At 46.9% G+C, this 20,315-nt stretch overlaps 1 protein-coding gene across 3 annotated transcripts in view; it reads left to right on the plus strand.

Annotated features, from left to right (window-relative positions):
- SIPA1L1 (signal induced proliferation associated 1 like 1) overlaps positions 1–3,097 on the plus strand; it is a 358,565-nt gene extending 355,468 nt beyond the window's left edge. For 2 of the 3 annotated variants that reach the window (XM_046647143.1, XM_046647144.1), the window contains 2 exons: positions 1,912–1,993; positions 2,670–3,096. In XM_046647143.1, coding sequence (XP_046503099.1) covers positions 1,912–1,993; positions 2,670–2,813 — 226 coding nt within the window. In that variant the 3' untranslated portion in view covers positions 2,814–3,096. Of the gene's footprint in view, positions 1–1,911; positions 1,994–2,669 lie in introns of all 3 variants that reach the window. The other variant, XM_046647145.1, reaches the window with a different exon arrangement.
- The last annotated feature ends 17,218 nt before the right edge of the window (positions 3,098–20,315 follow it).

Raw genomic sequence — 20,315 nt, forward strand, 5'->3', positions numbered from 1 at the left:
AAGTGAGGTTGGTGTAGATTGCACACATATCCTACGGGACTTGTGGGTGAAGACTTCTGAGCAGGTCTGCAACAAAACGCTCTTCGTGGAGAAAGTGTAAGACTAAGGGGTCATTTGTTATGAGTGTAACGCACAGAGGCTGCATCCTCTCTTGTCATTGGGACACCTGGGGCAGGAGAGTAGCAGTGAGTTTGGCTGTTGAGAACATTTTAAAGAATTGCAGTCGAGGGGAGAGCCCCAAATCTACCTTCTTAGGATGAGGCCTCCCACAAAGAGAAGTCTGAGTGAGCAAAATCCATTTTCCTGAGAAAGGATTGTTGAACAGTTCTTACATCTTTGTGGACTCCTAAGATGAGGGTGAGAATTGGCTCTTGTCTTTGTTCAATGTGGATGAACAAATGCAAATGGCATTAAATATGTTTTAAAAAATTATCAGTGCACACACAGATCCAGAATTCATTTTGAAAACCTTCAGAAGTCAACATAGGCTCCTGCGAGTTGCTTCAGTCCTGACAGCCTGCAGTGGCTGCGTCTGCTCTCCAGGAGCTGGGGCAGTGGACTCGGCTCGTGGAGGCTGCCCCCAGCCTCAGTGCTTCTGTTCAGCACCACCTTTTCTACCACATCTTTGGCCTTCAACCCACCCACATCCAGCCTGCTTGTTGTACCATAGTGTGTGGCCGTAGATTGCAGCTGACCACTTCCCTTTTAGAATCCATTCATTGTCAGCTTTTAATTAATTGGCCTGTCTTAGAAGTTTGGAGGTCGTTATTATTTCATTTATTTACAGCCTTGTGACACTCCGTGCCACTGTGAGTTTTGCCTTTGGGGCTTGTTGTAGATCTAGAATCAGCAGAAGATGTCAACACAGCTCATCTTAGGTCAGGAATTCTACCTTGAACTTTGACTTTTAAAGTAAGGAATACCTTTTATTCCATGATTCCAAAAATTCTGAGTCATTACCTCTTCCCCTCTGACCCCTGGAGGGAGGCAGCTGCATATGATCCGAATGGGAGGCTTTTGATTCTCGGTTGTGTGACTCTGAGGTGTGTGCCCAGCTGGAACTCACTCGGGATCTTTCCACAGTTTAAATTCAGGTAGAGGAGAGTGGGGGAAGAGTTGCTGATGAGGGGCTTCAGCCCTTGCCTGGCTGTGATCTGTCCAGCTAGTTGGGTGACCTTCTCATCCTCCAGTGCCCCTTTCTTTTGGTACTTCACTTGCATGGCATTAATTCCTCTCAAATAAAATGGGAGGAAGATAAATAAGAAGAAAATTATGGGCCTTATCATTTGCTGATCCTAATAGCAAAGAACTTTAAGATGTTAAAGTTGGACTGACAAGCTTTGAAATGTGCCGTCTTACTTTTAAAATATTTAAAGATATTTAGACTAGTTTTTAAGACGTCAGCACAAGAACTTAACTGCAACTGGATGAGTGGCCACAGACTTTATTTTCTGGGGAACCAGAGAGCTGCCCTATTCCCGTTGCCCTAAGGTAGAGCCTCTGTCAACCCCGGCCTCCCCTCTATGCACACGCAGAGGAGTAGCTCTCCTCTTCCCAAAGCCACTGAAGAGATAGGAATCACTTCATTGTTTTGACAATCGTATCTCCCAGAAAGTGCCTCTTTTGCTGCCACACAGACCATTTTCTGTTACTCTCCTATACTCTTTGGTCACAAAGATACAGCATCTTTAACAGGGGAGCTATGGATTGGCTGTAGTTCACGCTTGTATTATTGTTTGTTAAGGTTACCGTTTTCTTTTTTAAGGTGAATATGCACACGGGGTTGCCATACTGAGTAATTTGACGTTGAAAACCATTTTACAAATACAGCTGCCTCATTAAAAAACGACCAAACACACCCAGCCAGGGGGGCTCCTGCCAACGCGGTCTTTTGTTTCTTGTTCCCAACAGTAAAGATTCCTCGCCCACTCTGGCTTCTAAAGTGGACCAACTGGAAGGAATGCTGAAGATGCTTCGGGAAGATCTGAAGAAGGTAAATGGCTGTTCTCAAAGCAGGTTGCCCGGTCTGTGCACCCTGCCCCTGAACTGTAACACAACCGTTTGTCGTGTTATGGTATAGATGTGGGTGTTTTCCCTTTGTTCTCAGTACACACATGTGTTTAAGGGGCTGTTTGGAGCTCAGTTCCTGCCGACACACATGGTGCAAGAAGGCCCTCACTGTCATATGTACAGAAAAGTTGTTCCCTTTTTTTGTGAAAGCCCTGGAACCTCAGCCAGCCGTCTCCCGGCCTCCCCATCCTTTGTATAATGTGTCAGTGGCCCAGACCCATATGTCATCCTTGTTATGTGGGCTTTCACATCAAGAGAACCGAGTGTTATTTGGTTGCTTGAGTGGCCTTGATTGTATTAAGACAGCAGCCACCAAAACAATAGTCTAAAATTTAAGACAGCCCTAATTAACAGAGACATCAAAATACACAGTAATGTATTTACATCCCAAAATAAACCTGGAGTGAATCTCTCTAGAAGTCCTGTTCCTGGGTCAGACTGTCTTAACGCCCAGTAGTACCGGGCCCTGTGGACAGCTGTCTGGTGGACTGAAGACTGGAAATGGGCAAAGAGTCCCAACAGGTCCATAGCTCCTCCTCCAGCAGCTGGGAGAGGTGGATCCGCCCCCTCAGTTCTTTCTGCTCTGCTCTACCTCCCAGGAAAAGGAAGACAAAGCCCACCTCCAGGCAGAAGTCCAGCACTTGCGAGAGGACAACCTGAGGCTGCAGGAGGAGTCCCAGAATGCCTCCGACAAGCTGAAGAAGTTCACAGAATGGGTCTTCAATACCATCGACATGAGCTAGGGCAGGCTGAGGCGGAGAGGAGAGAGGACCACAGGGAGTGCTCTCTGTGAGGCTGGAAGCCCCTTGGTCATGCCTTTGAAAGCGTCCTCAGCGCGCCCTCCCCAGCTCCCTACTTCGCCCCCTTTTGGGGAGTGCACAACACAACAATTGCAGATCAACAATCATTATCTGCCTTTTGTAGAAAAGAGAAAAATGAAGTAAATAAAAATTTTAAAAAGTAAAATAAAAGTTTAACTGCTAAAATGTGAATGTCTTTATTTTTTTGCACAATATCTTTATCTGTTATGTATTTAAAAAGAAACTGGGCCTAGGACCAGGGTCCCCCCCCCCCCCCCCCGGCCCCTCTGCCTCTATTTCCATCAGCTCTTTCTTATCTATTTCAGGTAACCCAAGCTTTCCCTGTTATCCTGACAAACATCATTGTTCCTGGGAAAATAAAGTTTTTAAAAGTTCTTTGGGGAGTGGGGAGGGGCATTTCCTTACCTTTGTTCCTCAAATGCCTGGGGAGGAAGGGCTTTCGCAGAATGCCTACCTCCCTGGAATGACTTGTGCATGAGCTAGTGCTGTCTGTACCCATCCTGCAGAGGACCCGGGGTCATTAACTATAGCAAGTCAGTGAAGCGGAGAGAGGCGGAGATGGTGCCTGCAGGCCATGCCCCTTGTAAGTCCTGCATTGTGACATCACTTCCTCCTCCTTCCTTTCCCCAGGGAGATGGTGCCAGGAGCTGTGCACTCCTCAGAGCTAGAGTCCTTTTTGTTTGGCTGACGTGGGTCCCACTAAATTCAAATCAGCCTCTCTACAGCTTCCTGGCTCCAAACACTGATTGATTACAGAATTCCTCCATGTGAAATCTTATCTGTATGCGTTTTGGTCAAAAGTATAGTTTTTGAGATTTTTAAAGATGAAAATGTAGCAAAATTGTATTTTTAGCTCACTCAAAATGACTATATTAATAAACCCTTCTCTCCAAAGCAAGACTTCACCAGTATTTGTAACTAGGAAAAGTGAATGTTATATTGTGAATTTTCTTACTTGCTTATGAGGAGCAATGGCTGTGATAATAGAATGGGCTTTGAAACCTGCATGTCCCAGTGTGCCATTCCAGCACGGCATTTTCTGCATCCCTTTGTGGCCATCCAGAGGATTCTGCTGCAGAAACGACTGATGTGCTATTTTCCTGTCTAGTGATGCAGCTGCCTTGGGCCCCTGGCCATTGTTCCAAGGCCCTCAGTCATGCAGAGCACAGAGACACTGGGCCCACCCATGTTGAGGGACCCCAGGGAAGCCCCTGGTATCCTTGTTTCTTGCCTTCATGATTGCCACTAAACTGACACCTGCCCCTTCAGTGGCGATCCTGGTCTAAGGGGACATTCAGCAGCCTGGTGTCATCTACTCAGAAGTTGCTGCCCCAAGTAGTCTTAACTCATTCCTTTCTCCATCCCGGAAAGAAGTGGGATGGATTTTCCTCCTTCCCTAACCCCCACCCCCACCCCCAGAATTTTATGCTACACTTTCTTTCATGATGGTGGTTTCCCCATGGTTTTTTTTTTCTGGTGACATTTCTATCATGGAAATAGGAAGATTTCGGAGTGCTTTGTAAAGATCTGATTGTCTCTTTCTCTCTTTGACTTGTATGAAGGAGATTGTACATTGCCTGATATCTCTTTGTAAATGAGAAATATCGCTGACATCCAAGCATTCTGAAGTCTTGCTTATCCTTCTGAGTTTAGTTTTTATTTTGTTTTACCTTTTGTTTGGGGACTTGGGGCAAGCTATTTATTAGAGTTTTGCAACAGAGTTCTTGTTGGAAGCCTTTAAAGACTACTTGTAAAGTTCAAACAATAAAATTCATTTTAAACGCTCTTTTAAAACACTTTGGTCTTATTGCTTGAGGTTTTCTTATTTGAAAGACCACCCAGCAACTCATTGACCCTCCTCACCTCCTAACCTGCTATTCAGGCTCGGTTAACACTAAAGATGATTCTTGAAAGTTTCTGTCCCTTTTAGAATTTGAATAAGCTTTTTTACTCTCTGTCCCCATGTCCATAGAGAATTCCTAATTTGGCTTCCCTGCTTATGATTTAATATTTGCAGAGCACTTTATAATTAGTCCCCTCTTCATTATCCATGTGTGGATTTTCCATAACAACATTGTCATTCCCTGAGACCACCACATTTTTGGACTGCCTCTCCTGCGTCTCCCAACTCTCAATGTTAGATGTGTGCTCAGGGAATACAAATGCCTGTTAATATTAGGCTGTGCAAAATATAATTAGAAAAGTTAATCTACTGAAAAAAATCAATGCATTCTAAAGCCAAATGGAACCAAATTTTTTCAATCTACCACATCACTGCTCCTCTCCAGTGGTGCAGCTAATTGAGAGCTGACGGTAGAGTGTCTTCCTGTTATTTGGTTCAACAGTTCTACAAATTCTAGAATTACAAGATGGAGTAAGACTGGATGCCACAAGATACTCTGATTAGCAAGCTAAAAGTTCTATTTTGACCTTGATTCTTACCTAGTTTGGAGGGTTTATACATTATTTCTGAAGGGCATGGACATGGATTGGGAGTTCCTGGGACAAGGTGCCATTGGCCTGCAATGATGGAGCATCTTCATCCAGGAGGTGACTGGAAGGGCCGATGGGCTGCATGCCAAGTCTGCTGCAGGAGATAAACAGATTGGATTGAGTTGGGTTACTAACTCTCTAGATGGGGATAAAAATGGTAGTCCAAGGGCAAAGGATATAGGCCCAGTAAGCTTAAGCCATTTGCCTCTAGTTAAATGTAGAATGATGACCTGAACAGATCCCAATCTCATAGTAGATATGTTCCAGCAATTATGGTGCTGCCTCCCCAGAATGCACAAAATTGAGATTAAAGAGCAAGATGACACACTTGGTCAGAAGCTCACATAACCAGTAAAGATGAGCATTATTAAACGTGAACTGTGTTAGATTAAAGACTGCATTGCAGAAACGTTGGATACTTTTCCCTGTATGGATTATGCCACTAACAACCTGCCCATGAGGAATCATCATCTGATAAAGACATTTGACTTAGGCCGGGAGTCACATCCCATCCATGATGTAGCAGCTGTGTCTGGGTAAAATACCTAACCTCTTTGAGCTTGGTTCCCTCATCTGGTAAAATAGTAACAGCATCATATCTTGTTTTAAGGACTAAATGGGCTCATATGTGTAAAGCCAGTGACAGGGATTTTGTGGACAACAAACATGTCTTCCCCTCTCCTTGGTTTCCGATACGTTGAGGCTTTTATGTGTTTTTCTAGGAGGGAGTCCTGATGTAGCAATAGCAGAATGGGACGGGAGAGCCAGAATGAGCTCGTCCACTCTGCTTGATGTCGCTCAGGTGCTTTTAACCCTTTGCTATGTGTTTTAGATCAGTGACTCTCAAACTTGAGCTTCCTTCAGAATCACTGGGAGGATTTGTTAAAATACAGGGGCACCGGACCACAGCCCCAGGACCTGTGACATAGGTCTGGAATGGCAACTTAGTATTCAGATTTTCTACAAGCTCCCAGGTGATGAAGCGGGGCTTTTGAAGAATAGGGGTAGCAGGTGGATACCCATACCCATTAGTAATTAAAAGAAACTGACGCTACAGTGCAAGGTACTTAACCATGTCTGGACACCTGAGTAGTATTGTGACAGGCTAGCTGACCACAGAGCACCTTGCAGAGGGAAACAGGCTCAAACTATAGCTAAAGAGAGTTTATTTAGGTAAAAGAATTTTTTTTTTTAATTTTTTACTAAAGGTAATTTAGAGGTCCCTTTACATGAATCTTTCTGCCACCTATTTTAAATTCCTACATTACCTGGATGGGACTGGAGTGTCCTCACCACCATTAATGGTATGAGACTGGTTACTAGGTCAGCAAGGAATGACCTTGGTGACCTTGGGGGGCTGATAGTTTGGATGGCAGTGCTGCTGAGGAATGCAGGGCCTGGGATGGCAATGGAAGGGCCCTTAGGCAGGCCCACAGTGTGTGGCCACACAGGGGTGCAAAGACTGGGAGACCCGGTTCCAGGCTGGGAGCACGGAACTCCAGTCACCGACTTCCAAATTCAGCCCAGCCTGTTCACCCCAAACTCCAAGAGCCCATCAAACCTCACAGTTACTAGACAAGCAGATTTCCCAACTGCACTCACATCTGCCTCAAACTTAAGAAATCTTTACCTAGGGACCAGCCCCGTGGCCGAGTGATTGAGTTCGCGCACTCCACTTCGGCAGCCCAGGGTTTCACCAGTTTGAATCCTGAGTGCGGTCATGGCACTGCTCATTGAGCCATGCGGAGGCGGCGTCCCATATGCCACAGCTGAGGGACCCACAACTAAAAGTACACAGCTATGTACAAGGGGCGTTTGGGGAGAAAAAGGAAAAATAAAATCTTAAAAAAAAAAAAAAAGAAATCTTTACCTCAATCCTCATGCTGCAAACAGCCCATTTCATGCCACGGTCCAGAGAGAAGTAAAGCGTTGCTTATCCTCTCTATCCTTTAGATAAGCTGCAGCTCAAAGACTTGACACTGGCTGTCTTTTCTGAGAAGATCATTACAGCTTTGTCTTTATTTTCTAACGCTTTGGCCCATTCTGGCTCTCCTTTCCGCAGATCCCCTGCCTCTCCCCAGTCCTGCCAGCTCCCTGAATTCCTTGTCAGATTAGCCTTTCCTGTCCTCCATCCTTGCAAATCCAACATTTCCTCTTGTCTTGCCTACATGCATCTGGGTCATCACACTTGCGACCCAAGAAAGCGTCCACCTTCCCCTTCTCTCATGATGCCTCTCACTATCCCCTTTTACCATGCTCGCCTTCAGTCCTGTGAACAGGCATATCTCGAATCTCCTTCCATTACTTCCTCTAAATGAGCACATCTCATTATGCCTCTTAAGCAGCTCCTCTGCCAGGCACAGCCCCACCTTAAACATATGCAACCCATTTTATCCTTCAATGTGTCCCCCTCAGGACCCATTTTCAACCTAAATCATCTCCCAGACAAAATACCCTAAGCCCTGGGTACCTTGCTCTTTATCTTAGCTAAATGTTTTCCTTAAGGGGTCTCATCACATGTTCAGGGGACATCTGTCATTCCCGTTCCTTAGCCAAAGTTCTTTGAAATGGGCCTATCTCCCTACAAATCTTTTTCAGATCTTGTGAGCACACTCTTGAATCTCTAGTCAGTCCACCCAGCCACACCTCTCCTATGCATTTCTGTGATTCAGCATGTAAGAAAAGCATCACCAAAAAGGCTATCCACCAATAAAATCCAGCTCCCTTTGCAGAAGTATAAATGGCTTGGGAGGGTATGTGTTCTCCAGTTCAGCACGGACACCTCCACCCCCTAATGCCTTACATACTCCCAGCCCACCACACCACACACATTTATGTAACCAGCTTGGTAGACATTTGAGTTGATGTCCTCGGGATCCCATCACCAAACCCAGGGGAGGCATTTCCTTCACCGTCCCCGGACCCCCATCCTACACACACAGGCCCACCACACCCCATCCTCACCTACCCTGTATTCCTGGGAGTGAAGGCTCTTAGAAAACACCTTTAAGAGAGAAGTTTTATTCAACTTTCAATAGCAAACTAGAAGTGACTAATCAAGTGGCCTGGAGGGGTCCTTTAGTCACTCACCTTTGTGAAGAGGTAGGATGGATTTGTAACTGACCTAGTAATTTTTCTAAAGAGCCTAAGGGGTATTCGAACGCAGTTCTTTCTCTTAAGCAGCTTAAACATTGCTTTGCAATCTAAGACAATGAATATGCTTAGCAAGTCCTTTGTTTTAGTTGGTACAAAGGTAAACTCAGCCCAATGTAGACACATTTCTAATTAATGAGGCTATGCCTATTACAACAGGCACCATAATTGCTTAGTCTGGCTTAATACGAAAGATTCCCACTAGAGTAGGAGCTAGGACTTCATTTACAGGCACTGGGAACAAACAATTCTACCTCCAAAGAGAAAAGGCCTGGTTGGGGATAGGAGGGGTTGGGGGTATGGAGTTAGTGACCACCATCTTTAAGTATTTGACACACCGCAGCGTGAAGGAGAAACTAGCCTTGATCTTTGTGGTTCTAGAGGCAAAATTGAGACCAGTGGATGCAAGTTACAGGAAGTAGATTTTCTCTCTGAGGTAGTTAATCAATGGAGATTGGGTGGTTTCCTGGGCTTGAAGCCAAGATCTAAGAGTCAGACCAGGCACCACTCTTCGAAGACGCCCTCCCTTCACCTTTTCCATCAGACTCTGCTCTCTTTAAACAAACTTTGGAGTCATGAGTCACAGACTAAGATGGAAAGGGACCTTTAAAATGATGCAGTTCTACCTCCCAGCCCAGGATTCAATCTCTTTTTCATTGTCCAGCCACATGTTCAGCCACTTAGGTTTGAGCACATCCAATGATGGGGAATTCACTACTTCCAGAGGCAACACATTTTCTCTTTCAACTTCTCTCTGTCTCGCTCCTTTTTTTTTTTTTTTTTTTGGTGAGGAAGATTGGCCCTGAGCTAACATCTGTTGCCAATCTTTCTCTTTTTGCTAGAGGAAGATTGCTGCTGAGCTAACATCTGTGCCAATCCTCCTCCACTTTGTATGTGGGATGCCGCCACAGCATGGCTTGATGAGCGGTGTACAGGTCGGTGCCTGGGATCCAAACACATGAATCCCAGGCCGCCAGAGCAGAGTGCGAGAACTTAACCACTACAACATCAGGCCAGCCCCTCAACTTCCTCTTAAGTCCTAACTTTTATTCATGGAAAAATCTGTTTCCCTTTAATTTTTGTAACTACTCCTAGTCCTATCACTTCAAATTCTACAAACAAATATGACTTTCTCTTCCCAGGTAATAGCCATCAATATGTTGGAAAATTTCAAGTTTTCCCAATGTGATTTCTTCCCCAGGATAAAAATTCTCCGTTCTCTCAGCTTTTCCTCATGCGTCATGGTTTCTCGCCCCTTCTCCACCACAATATAGTCATATACAGTATGCATTAAGGACATGATTGCTTTACGTGCGTTAGCTCATTGAGTTCTCACAACAGCCTTGTGAGGTGGGTGCTATTATTGTCCCTGTTTTACAAAACAAGAAACGGAGGCCTAGAGAGGTCAAATAATTTGTTGACTGTTAAATAGCTGGTACAGCTGGGAGTTAAACCCAGGCCTCTGATTCCCAAGCCAATATTTAATCTGTGCTTTCTCGGTCGTATTGGTCCCACCCTAAGGGTCCCCTGCATGGCCTGCTTGCATGGATCCTCGCCAAAGGGACCTGGATGGTGAGCATCATGGACGCTGGGTCCTAAATGGGGTGGAGATGGGGGCCAGGGAAGACAGGTAAAAGTGTACCTGAAGGCCAGAGGACTAGGAGGAAACCACCTCTTCCGGGGACGCTTCGTGGAGATGGGACTTGAAAGTGCTTCAGCATTCTTTCTCACACGATATAGATGTTTTCCTTACGAGTTTCAATTCAAAAAACATCTCTGTCCAATCCTGGGCCAAATCTGGAGGTAAGAGAAGATTTGAGAAGCTCAAACCAATGGTTGCTAGGGTTGAGAATGCATCAGCACCACCTGGAGTTGTTGTCTTAATTCCTATCCCTGGACTGCAGGCTCAGAAGTTTGGTGTTAATAGGTCTGGGTGGAGCCATGGAATCTTCACTTGAATAAGCACCCCAAGTATCGTGACATGGATGGCTCCTGAACCGCTCTTCTAGAAACTTCATCTTAAGCTTTCAGAAGCCCTTGGCCAGCTCTTCTGGGCCAGGGAGTGCAGCATTAAGGCAAGGTGTTACAGGTGAAGGTGTTGTCTGGCTTGAGATACCCGGATGCTGTGCCATTCCTCAATTGGTGGAGAATGGTGGGCCCAGCCCATCTGGCAGGCTGGGGTTCTCTGCGAGAGAAGGGCGGAGTTACCTTTTGAGGAGCCATTTACTCAGTGGCTGATAATTCTCAGCCTTACTCCACCCTACACCCAGGTTTTCCTTTTTTTAACCAGAAGCATTTGTTTAGTGGGAGCCAGTTAAAATCTTTGTGTCAAAACCAACACTCTTCCCTCCTTAGGATAAACTGCAACAATGTTAATTTTACACTCTGGTCTAATCAGACCTCATTACTGAGGTTGCTGTAATATCCTTCTACCAGTTCTGTATCCTCATCAGTGAGCAGATAGGAGTCATGGATTTCAAAGTTTTCAGCAACTGAAAGACAAAGGAGAGACTTCCAGCTTACACTTCTAAGCCCATCTGTTGCAAAACCATGCCCAAGGTCCTTGTAGTCTGCTTGCTAAAGTAACAGACTGAGAGGAACAAAACAAGCCCAGCTTCCGAGTGTAAACCCCAGTAAAAGCCCAAATGCCTCCTGACCACCCTCCAAGGCTGCAGCCGGGTACCTGGAGTCAGTGGGCCTGGTCAGGCCCTCTTCCTTTAGCCAGTGTTCTGGTGATCTATGGCCACTTAAACGCCTTCATACTTAGCAGCTTAAAACAATTCTATTACACACAATTTCACAGGTCAGGAATCTGGGCAGGGCTCAGTTGAGTGATTCTCCTGCTCCATGGGGCATTAACTCGGGTGACTCAGTGGTATTCAGCTGGTTTTGTTTAGAGAGTCCCGGATGGCCTCACTCACATTCCTGGCCCCTCCGTGGTCGCAGTGGAAGCCTGCGTTTAGTGGGGCCCCTTCCTCTCTCTCTAGAGTCTCAGAGCTTCTCCATATGCTGTTTCTAGTGCAGTGCTTGGGTTTTTAACGTGATACTCAACTCAGGGCTCCAAGAGACCAAGGTGGAAGCTGCCAGTCTTCTTAAAAGCTGGGTTCAGAAATGGCATAGTGTCAGTTCCCCCATGTTTTGTCAAGCCCAGAGTCAAGAGGAAGGAAAATAGACCTCACCTCTCAAGGAGAGACTGGTCAAAGAATTTACACTATTTTTAATATCCTGCAGCCAGCCTCTTCTCCTCTGGTCCCCACGTGATTGGCCCCATTCTCCCCTCACAGACCCCTAAATCCTTAATCAAGACTAGAATACCAGGTTCTGACTCAACGCGGCGATGTAGGAGGATCCTGAACTCACCTCCTCACACAGACACTCCGAATCTATAGCTACATATGTAACCATTTCCTCAGGAAAAAAAATCCAAGAACTAGCTGAGTGAGTTCTATACATCAGGCGAAAGAGAGAAAACCCCCGTGGAAGCCGACAGAGAGGCTGAGACACAGTCTCACCATAAAACCCACCCCTGGCACAGTTATCTACAATCAGGAGGGAAGTCATAAGCCTGAGCTTCTCCCTGAGAAGTGAAGGGTTTGGACACCACATCTGGCACCTCAATTTTTAAGACCTGTACCTGAGACGTGAGCCCCTGAAACACGTGGCTTTGGAAACCAATGGGGCTTGCAACCATGTGATCCACAAGGCTGGAGTGAACTGAGAAACAGTCCTTAAAGGGCTTGTGTGCATGCACTCACCTCCCACACACACCCAGGGCCCAGCCAGAGGTAGGTGCATGAAAAGCACCCAGACTTTCTGTGAAATGATTTATTTGCTTACCTTAAAGCTTCAGCTTGAGGAGCAGGCATCTAATCTAACACAAATCTAGGGAACTGCTGAAATACTCTCCACAGATGGAGGCTGGCAGGTGCCGTCTTTGAGCTCTCCCTCTGCCTCACTCCAGCTAACTGCTATCTCCTGGAAAGGAACTTGTCCACTTATCTGATGCCCTAATTTTTGCAGCTGCCACCAGGGGATACTTCTAGATCAGCTGGCTCTGGTAGCCACAGGGGCTTATGCTCAAAGATGCCACAGAACTGTAACAAATGGTGAAAGAGTTCTTAATGGGTTGCTATCCCCAGGGCATAGCAGAGAGGCAAAGATAGAGGAATCCAGTCTTTCTGTGAAAGAGGCCTAATAGCTTATCTTCATAGCACGGCCTGAGGGGCAGGCGTCCAATTGAACAGACATGTAAGGCCCAAGTATAATCCTCTCCAGAGACCTCAGAGGGTGGGCAGTATTTTGTGCTCTTCCTCTGTTGGCCCCAGATTACTGGTATCTCCCAGATGAGAGCTTGTATATACATCTGGTGCCCTGGTTTTTACATCTGCTGCCCCAGTTTTTGTGACTGATGCCCAAGGGAAACCCCTTGATCACCTAGCTTTGGTGGCCAGTAGGGCTTGTGTTCACAAATGCACTGGGACAGTAGCAAAGAGAACCATTTCTTCACTAGCTGTCACCCCAGGGCTCAGCACAGCAGGAACAGACAGAAATGCCCATCTCCCAGTCTTCTCCTGAAAGAGGTATATTTGCATAATTTAAAAACTTCTGCCTGAGAATCTGGCTTCCAATCAGCCTGAATCTAGGTGTTGACTGAAATCTCACCACTGGGACACTGACAGGTCTTGGCAAACCCTCAACTACTGGGAATCACTGAAAATAAAGTAGGCTGCTTGGACAATCACAAAGGTTTGAGAGACGACAAAGAGCTAGGGCAGGGTTGAATGATAATGTCCATCTCCTACATGAGGCCACTCCTCCAAGACTGGGAAAAGCAGCTGATTTATCTAATGCTTAGAAACCAACAGAGAGTCGTGGAAAATGAAAAAACACAGGAATAGTTCCAAATGAAAGAACAAGGCAAAATCTCAAAAAAAAGACCTTAATGAAATGTAGATAAATGATTCACCTGAAAAAGTTCAAAATAATAGTCATAAAGATGCTCACTGAGCTCAGGAGAAGAATGAGTCAACAAACTGAGAACTTCAACAAAGAGACAGAAAATATAAGAAAGTACCAAATAGAAGTCATAGAGCTGAGAATGTAAAAATATGGGCTGGAAAATACCATAGAGAGGTTCAACAGCAGACTACAAAAGGAAGGAAAAAGGATCGGTGAACTTAAAAACAAGGCAATGAAACTCACCTAGAGCAGCAAAAGGAAAAAAGAATAAAAAAGAAGGAAGATAGCTTAAGGGACTAATGGGACAACATCAAGTGGACCAACATTCACATTATTTGGGGTCCCAGAAGGAGAAGAGAAAGAAAGGGCAGAAGATTTATTTGAAGAAATAATGCCTGAAAACTTCCCTAACCTGAGGAAGGAAAAAGACATCCAGATCCAGGAAGCCCAGAGAGTTCCCAAATAGATGAACCCAAAGAGACCCACACCAAGATGCATTATAATTAAAACATTGAAAGTTAAAGACAAGGAGAGAATCTTAAAAGTAGCAAGAGAAAAACAATTTGTTACCTACAAGGGAGCTCCCAAAAGACTATCAGCAGATTTCTAAGAAGAAACTTCACAGGCCAGAAGGGAGTGGCATGATATATTCAAATCAAACTTCTGGAAATTTATCCAAAGAAAAGGAAAACACTAATTCGGAAAGATATCTGCCTCCCCATGTTCACTGCAGCCCTGTTTATAACAGCCAAGACATGGAAGCAATCTAAGTATCCATCAACAAATGAATAAAAAAATGTGGTATATACAGATGTGCGTGTATGCACGCACACACACACACACACACACACACACACACACACACACACTGGAATATTATTCAGCCATAAAAAAAGAATGAAATCTTGCCATTGGTGACAACATGGATGGACCTTACACACATTATGCTAGGTGAAATAAGTCAGACAGAAAAAGACAAATACCATATGATCTCTCTTATATTTGGAATCTAAAAACAAAACAAAACTGTGAATTAGATACAGAGAACAGATTGGTGGTTGTCGAAGGTGGGAGGGGGTGAGGTGGGTGAAATGGGTGAAGGGGGTCAAAAGGTACAAACTTCCAGTTATAAAATGAATAAGCGGGGATGGAATGCACAGCATGGTGACTATAGTTAATAACACCCTGTTGCATATTTGAAAGTCGCTGAGAGTAAATCGTAAAAGTTCTCATCACAAGAAAAAAAATTGTAACTATGTATAGTGATGATATTAACCAGACTTGTGGTAATCGTTTTGCAATATATACAAATATTGAATCATTATGCTTATACACCTGAAACTACTATAATGTTATATGTCAATTTTATCTCAATTGAAAAAAAAAGGCTAGAATATCGGAAGTTTCTCCAGGAACCATAAGAAGCATGAATGCTAATTTCACCTAAGGACAGTCACCCCATTCCTCACGCGGCTGTAGGGGCGAGGGCAGGCCCTTTTCAACTTTCTGCTGGACAGTGATGCCCCACTGCTCCTCACTCCTTTCACCCTCCCCCATCCACGTGTCTGAGAGTCACCATGCCATGAGCACTCCCTCCATTTTTCTCACTGGCTTGGCCTGAGTGCCATGGTGTGTCATCAGAGGAGACTGGCAGAGGAAGAGGACACCAACCTTCACCCCAGGCCTTCTTCCCACTAAGACCAAGGACCTCCCCTCAAAAACCCCGGCGAAGGTTGACAATTGTTGTGCGTACCGAGAAGGCGTCAACCCAGAAGGACTGAGAAAAAGCCAGCTCCCTAAGCCCTCCCTGCGTTCCTGAAAATGCAGGGTTTGCTATGTATTTTGGGCAGCCCTTATGACCTCCAGAATACCACATAAGGGCTCCCAGAAGGACACGAGTAAGCAGGGCAGTCAGGATGTAGCCGGTGGGAAGTGGTTTGGGAGGCTCCAGCAGCAGGCAGCGTGTCCTCTCTGAGGCCGGGGGCCAGGACCAAAGTCCTAGGGAAAGTCCTCTAGCTGCCTCTGCTGCACCAGGGAGAGCCGTGCTTCTCCGGCCAGGAGAGTGATGCACCAGAATTCCAGTTTGCGGGGCCGAGACACCCTCTGCCTGCGGTCTAGAGGCATGGGAGGCAGCCTGGCTGCCCTGCCTTCTGTGCCTTGAGTCCGCTGAGCTTAGTGTGGGAGATCTGTCACCTTAATCCCCCAAACATCTCCCTCCTGCGAGCCTTGTGCTCAGCTGCACGCCTGCCAGCTGGGCTCAAATCCTTAATTTGCCGGGGACTGACCACAAGGAGAATCAAGGAAAGCCCTCAGCTGGGGAGCAGTGAGCATCTGCAGGCATCATTGTGACTCTAAGAAAGATGCTGTGGGGGGAGGAAGGGACATTCCCGCCTCGCCTGGGATACCTAAGTGCCTCTCAACTTCCCAGCCACGTCCAGCTGGTCTCTGCCTTCACTTCTGAGCCTCACTCAATGGGTATGAGCTGAACCCCTGCCCCGAGTTAGGGACAGCTTCCTCCTGTCCAGCCGTGGGGACTTCTCCACCCCTCCCCTTTGGTTGGCTGTTCTGCCGCGTAGTGGCAGGAGGAGGTCCGAATGGGGTAATGGGATCAGAGCCCAGCACAGTTCTCTTCTCAAAGGCAGGAAGAGCGTAAGTGCTAAATTCTCCCTTGAGGTGAAGGGACGTACTTGCCATCGATCTAGCGGGGGCAGCAAAGCACGCACAAGCGTTCCATTCTCAGCACTGTTCTAACCACCTGGATGTGGTAACCTGCCAAAGTTGCGCTCTGTGGAGGGGAAGCTCCGAGCACCGGAAGCTCCTTTACACTAACCCAAAAATTGCCTCCCTCTGCCTGCTATTTAATAGTAACAGGAAAGACACTTTATCAATCACTTACAGTGTTTCTGGCACTCTGCTCAGCACTTCACGGCTGTTGTCCAATCCTGGGGCAGCTCTGGAGCTCAGTCCTACCAGCATCCTTGCTTTCCAGCTGAGGAAACCGAGGCCCAGAGGGCCGTGGAGATGGCCGAGTCACTCAGCCGGCTTTGAACACAGGTTTCTGGGATTCCAATGCCCTTGACCAATGAGCCGCCCAGCCTGTTGGGCCTGGTTCCAGCCTCTGAAACCCCCAAAGAAAAGCGTCACCCCTCTTCCTCGAGGCCTCTCCACATCCTAGTCATTTCTCCTGGACCAAGCATCCTTGGCTTCTCATTGCCACTTACCTGCCTTGGCCCTTGTTGCCTGGGTTCCCTTCAAAGGGGGACACAATATCCCGGCACTGGTCACCACCCTCTCTGATTCTAGAGCCAGTGTCCCTCATGATGTAGCCTAAGGGTACCATAATCCTTTCCCTCTCTAGGCCTCATGAGCTCGGAGGCAGCTCCAACGCCTGACACTTGTTCACACGTGGTAATTTAGGGTATTCCTTCTGCATTCAAAACTCTACATTTATCCAATTAAATTTCACCTTGTTAGATTTGACTAATTGCTTCAGTCTGTTGAATACTTTTAATAGTGCTGTCTGTCATTTACCACAAAAGCTAGCCCTCAAAGTATGTCATATGTAAATATAATTCACATGCCTCATGGAGGACACTGAGGACAATGCTGACTGGCTGGGGCTGAGGACAGGGCCAGTGACCACCACACACCACCATCCAGACTGGAATCCATCGTTTTTAAACAGGGTCCTTAGAGAAGCATCGTTCAGCCAGTTATGAATCCACCACTTAATCCGATCCCATACTCACCGTTCTTCTGGGTTCCCTCCTGGTCTCCACTGCCTTCTCCTGGCCCTTCAGGCTCCAGCCTTCTTGTTGTATCTGAGCAAGATGACAAACTTCAGTTCCTTCATGAACCTTGTCAATGTCCACCCCGCGTCATTAAGCTGTCAATGTTTTTCTGTGGCATCTCCCGACAAGAGTTGAAAGTTGTGGGGCTGAGACCTCAGTGATGCCACAGAGAGGATCAGGGAGCAGGCGACTGAGACAGGACCTTGGAAAACCACCAGGTAACCCTGGTGGTGGAGGAGGAAGGGGAAGGAGCTGTCCTGGAGTGTGGAAGTGGAAGCGCTTCTGAAAGTCCAGAGTGGCACTGCTAGTGCTGAGCTCGAGAAACTGACACACTGCCCCGCGAGGTCTGGGAGAGCCTGCACGAGAGGTGCAAAGAATTCGGGCAGCTCAGCAGAAGCAAGGAAGAAATCCTGGCCTGACAGAGCCCACAGGCTTCGGGATGGAGATGGGGAGTGAACGGGGGGCAGCCTCTGCTCATGTTCGTCTTTCCATTTTGCTCAGGAGGCATTTCGCCGAGGGTTTTGCTCTGATTGGGCCCAGCCCCTCCTTGGAAATGGTGCTGGAATAGCACGAAGTGCAGGGGTGCCTCCCTTTACGAAGACTTTTTACAAACCAGCTATCAGACAGTCAGCTAAGGAGTTGATTAGCTTCATTATGTAAAGGTGCTTCTTAGAGGCCACTCACTCAGGGCCCTCGGAAATGGAGCCTTCCTCTAATGCCTTTCCACGTGTCCACAGATCAGCCATTCAGAGGGCCAGAGGGAAGGGACACACGTTTAAGTTCCAGAAGAGGGAAGGACCATCTACCGCAGAAGGATCAGAAATGAAGTTCAATTCCCTCTGTCCGTCTAAGAGAAAAACGAACTTTAATAGACAAAACTCGGATTTACCCCTGCTTCTTAGGAACACAGCTACCATGAAAAGATGGGTTCATATGCGAGAGCGACACAGGTGACGAATCTGGAGCGAAACTACAGTGGCCCTTGGGAAACATTCACTTAAGCAAATGTGTATTTTCTGTGTGCCCCAGTTCCATGGGAAGAGCCCACAAGCCCTTAGAAGAGTTACTGCTCTTCAGAGGCCCAGCCTGAGGCCCATCGGCAGGCTGTTGGCTCCCTCTGCTGTCTGCTTCTGAGTTCTGCCTTCAAGTGAAGAAGGGTTGTGCAGGAGAAAATCTGGAGGCGAGAAGACTTGGCTCAGAGCCTGGGGCTCTCCCAGGAGCATGATAGCCCCTCGTCTGGATTCGAGCGGGGTCACAGCCCTGCCAATGTCTGAGCTAACAGGTGGGGCAGGGAGTGACCCACCCATTGACCAGGTGATCCCCCGAGACAATTTCTTTCAAGGACTTTTTTTGGGTGCCTGGAGGTGAGGTGAAGAGGGAGTCTCTGAGAGCAAAGGGATCCTCAGAGCGTTGAGCAAATGAGAAAGACGTGCTTCAACCTGGAAGACGTTCAGGGGCGAGGACTTTGTGGGTGGCTTTGCATGTCTGCCCAGAATCTCCATTTTCCTCTTGTCAGACTGAGAGCAAAACCTATAACCCAGCATCTATAACCTCCCTCCACCCAAACCTGAAAGGCCTGGGGAGCCTGAGCCACCCTAGAAAGAACTAGGGAGCGGGGCGGAGCTCAGAGAAGAGCTGCAGAGGCCCTGGTTTCTCTGACCAGGAGCTCTTCCACCAAGTGGTCTGCGAGGGGCACCATCCAGATACAGAAACACAGTTTTTCCCCTAAAGTAAGTTCCAGGAGCATCGAGGGTTGCCCACTATGTAAGGCCCCAACATCCACCCTTCCCCTGACCACGAGCTTACCTCACTTCCAGATTGTGGAGGAGAGAAAAGGAGGGGAAGGACGTCGGGATTCACCAACTTGATTTTTGTGGTGGATTCTGATTTTATTGAACAAAATGGTGTATAAGAAATGTCGCATTTCTTTGCTTTATTCCTGCTCCAAATCTGGCTAATCTGCTCCAGTCTGGCTAGGTGGAAAGGGAATTCTATTTTGGTAAATTATCAAGGCTCTTGCCTGCCCTCTCAGGGTCATATCAAGGTCCTGGGAGTCTTAGCAGGGAGGTGACCTTAGCGGGTGACCTTCTGGTCACCATATCCCAGTTTGATATGCTCCTTGTTCGCACCTGCCGAGCCAGGGCATGGAGGCCACTACCCAGCTGTGTTCAAGCAGGTTTTCCCCTCTGAGGTCCTGCCACATCCCTGGGACACTGTGCTCAGAATCTGGGAACTCCTGTCCCCTTCCTGGGCTTGGGGAGGCGCTCAGAATCTCATTCTAGCCTTCCCACTTCTCCACGCTCAGCACAGCCTGAGGCAGGTCTCCTCAAAAGAAAACGGCCCCTCACTCGCAGCACGGCCCCTAAACCTGGACACGAAGGGTGCCATACTGTACGGGGCCCTCATATCACGAATGCACAGCACACACACAGGGACACACACAGAGTGTGTGAAAGGATACCTAGGTCACTCAGGATGCAACCCCCAGTGCTGGCAGTGTCACTTGTAACCCTAAACACCCTAAACACTCTCCTCACTGACACCTGAGAGGCCTCAGAGAAATGCCTGCTCCTTGTCTTTTGCTCTGTGTCTTCAAAACAGAAGGCTGAGTGGCTGTGACAGAATGGCTTGAAAGTGTATGGGAGTTGGGTACCGCTGTGAAGTGTGGGAAGGAGTTGAGCATTAGGAGTGCTTAGGGCAGAGAAAAGACAAACTAACGAACTTGTCAAATACTTCCTCTGAGATGGCATCAAAGGAATAGTTTTGTGTGCTACAAAGTGTTGCTTCTTGTTAGTGCTGAGTGTCCGTTTTCTTGCTTCCCTCTGTGTTTCAATTCATGGTCCAATTCTGTGATATTCACACCAGCTGTGTATGGTGGCTGAGGAACACTTTGTAATGTTAAATAATCCATGTTGCTCTTCAATGGGTGTACGCAAAGGTCTGGACGTAACACGTTTGGAGTGAGAGACCAATTCGTTTTCATTTTTCCATTTATGGTAATTTATATTTTTGATAAACAGATATTAAA

The sequence above is a fragment of the Equus quagga genome, chromosome 20 (genome assembly GCF_021613505.1).
Source record: "Equus quagga isolate Etosha38 chromosome 20, UCLA_HA_Equagga_1.0, whole genome shotgun sequence".
Taxonomy (NCBI): domain Eukaryota; kingdom Metazoa; phylum Chordata; class Mammalia; order Perissodactyla; family Equidae; genus Equus; species Equus quagga.